Genomic DNA, 2,500 nt, shown 5'->3' on the forward strand with positions numbered 1-2,500 from the left:
TCACCGAACTGCTGGGCTGAAGTTGATTAATGGCAAAGCCTTGCTGCAGGTTTTCCTCTTGAGAAGCAGCTCACTAGCCCTGCATATTAATGAGAGATTGCGGTTTCTATTAACAAGATAAAAAAGCAGGTCTTCTCTTGCTTCGGGGGTAAAGGGATGAAAAAATTTGATTATTTATATATAATATTTTTCCACCAGGTGCTACCTGTGAACCCTCATAGCTTTTCTTAGATCACAGTGACCTTTCTAATATATTTTGAGGTTGGAGGGGTAATAAACTTCAGCATATAAGTTGGTTAATTTTCTATAATTAAATTGCTCTGGCTGGTATATTCCTGACAAAATTTTAATTATATAATGTATGTACACACACAAACATATAAATACATGCTTGAAAATAGTTACTGGCATCCTGTTAACGAAGACGCTTTAGCTCCAGTTATTTTCTGAACTTTGTTAGTATTTGTTTCAACCAACACCACAATCGAATTCATACTGGAGAGTTAAAAAAATAGAAATAAAAGCTGTTCGGCTCAGTCTGAAATATTTAGAAGTAACAGATATTAAAGGAATTGCTAGGAAAAACTGAAAGGGAAAAACTATTTCTGTTTGACAGTTAATTGTTTAATATTCCTTTACCGTCGCTCTCTGATTATGGTGTTAGAACAAATACTAACAAAACATTTCATTCTGAAAGAATGCGGAGAACGGATGTTTTACCTAAACAGCACGCATGTGGGACTCCATGCTCATATTACTCTGAATCCCTACCCGCACAATTCTTCTGTGCCGTATCATGTCTCCAACCAGCTCATGCGATCAATCAGATGCAGTTTTTAAGAGACAGTGCTGTGTTTTCTTCCCTTCTTTCAGTTGGCCTCCTCGTCACAAGGTTGGTCAAGTTTCGTTTTTTTTTTTAATTTGATTGAAGTATAGTTGATTGATAATGTTGTGTTAATTTCTGCTGTACAGCAAAGTGACTCAGTTATACATATATATATATATGTATTCTTTTTCATATTCTTTTCCATTATGGTTTATCACAGGATACTGACTATAGCTCCCTGTGCTATACAGTAGGACCTTGTTGTTCATCCATTCTGTATTTGCATCTGCTAAATCCCAACCTCCCGATCCTTCCTTCCCCCACCCAAGGTTGGTCAAGTTTTGTTTCTTGGTCACTTAGTAAAACTTTGGTGCCTCTACGTGTTTTTCAGACATTCAATTCATGTCAAGGAAGAGCCAGTGATTGCCGAGGATGAAGACTGCCCGATGTCCTTAGTGACAACAGCGAATCACAGTCCAGAACTAGAAGATGACAGAGAGATTGAAGAAGAGCCTTTATCTGAAGATCTGGAATGAGAACTGACTTGTGAAACCTCAGCGTGAAGGGACATATCACTGACCTTCATAACCACTCCACAACCATGAATATTTGACAAATTTTTACTGTGACTATTTATTAAGCATGGATAAAGGAGACAGCCCTAAAGGAACTTATGAAGCCAGCCCTTTGGGATTCAGTACCAACAGGCAAATTGCTTGTTTTCTTCTCTCTCTTTTTTTTTTTTTTTTTTTTTAGAAAAAAAAGACAAAAACTGATTTTCTTGGAGAAAAAAAAAAAAAAAGAACTGTTCTTTCTATAATGGCTTTGCCCATTTAAAAAATGTGGCTCTTAAGGGTTCATGAAATGACTGAATATGAGGATACACGTCCTGTAGAAAGCAAACGCGCCTCATATACTGCCAAAAATAGTGTTAGTTTCATTAATGTGAATTTTCCAGCATTCAGTAGTTGTAATGTTAGAAACAATTGCTGGTCAAGTTCAACTTGTTGCTATTGTTTTTAATTTGCACAGGAGTAGTATCAGAAATTAGTGTCACTGCTTGTATCTAGCTGAATTTTAAACAACAGAACATTAGTTTTTTATGTTGGTGCCACCAACTGTAAATGACATAAGTTAGTTATTACAAAACACAGTAATTAGACTGTTGCAACCATCTAAAACCTTAGGCTTCCAGTCTGTGCTGTTAGTGTTAAGATGTAAAGTGCAATCCTAAGCTAACATTATCTGTGCAAGCACCATAGAAACATTTGCATATCTGCATAGATCTTACAACTGTACTCTTTACCTCCTTGTGATAAAGCTTTGTCTACCTGCAAACACAGTCAAAGGCTACAGCTGCAAACCAAAGCCAACTCTAACCATGGCCAAGAGCTCAAGGACAGAAGCAGCCACATGCTTTGGTCAGCCTTCTGTAACTTCAATTAGTACAAAGGAACCTTTTCCATGAACTACCTGCTGTTTTCTGATGACCTCTGGGATCTTTTCATTTAGCCCTAAAGCAAGAATCAAATATGACAAAAACCACAAGTAAAAACCTAATTTAGACACAGAGTAATCTTCTGAGGCCAAAAGTCCATCTAAATGCAATGAAGATTTGCTTTCATTAAAGACAGAGGTGAGGACAAAATCTGCAGTGGAAGTTATGATATGCTA

General features: G+C 36.8%; 1 protein-coding gene across 13 annotated transcripts in view; it reads left to right on the forward strand.

The window, feature by feature from the left end:
* FOXP2 (forkhead box P2) overlaps positions 1–2,500 on the forward strand; it is a 528,558-nt gene that overhangs the window by 523,474 nt on the left and 2,584 nt on the right. For all 13 annotated transcript variants that reach the window (XM_082472320.1, XM_082472315.1, XM_082472317.1 and 10 more), the window contains one exon: positions 1,218–2,500. This exon is cut by the window's right edge and continues 2,584 nt beyond it. In XM_082472320.1, the coding sequence (XP_082328446.1) occupies positions 1,218–1,362 (145 nt within the window). In that variant the 3' untranslated portion in view covers positions 1,363–2,500. The remainder of the gene's footprint in view (positions 1–1,217) is intronic.

The sequence above is a fragment of the Balaenoptera physalus genome (assembly GCF_965194825.1).
Source record: "Balaenoptera physalus genome assembly, chromosome: 8".
NCBI classification, from domain to species: domain Eukaryota; kingdom Metazoa; phylum Chordata; class Mammalia; order Artiodactyla; family Balaenopteridae; genus Balaenoptera; species Balaenoptera physalus.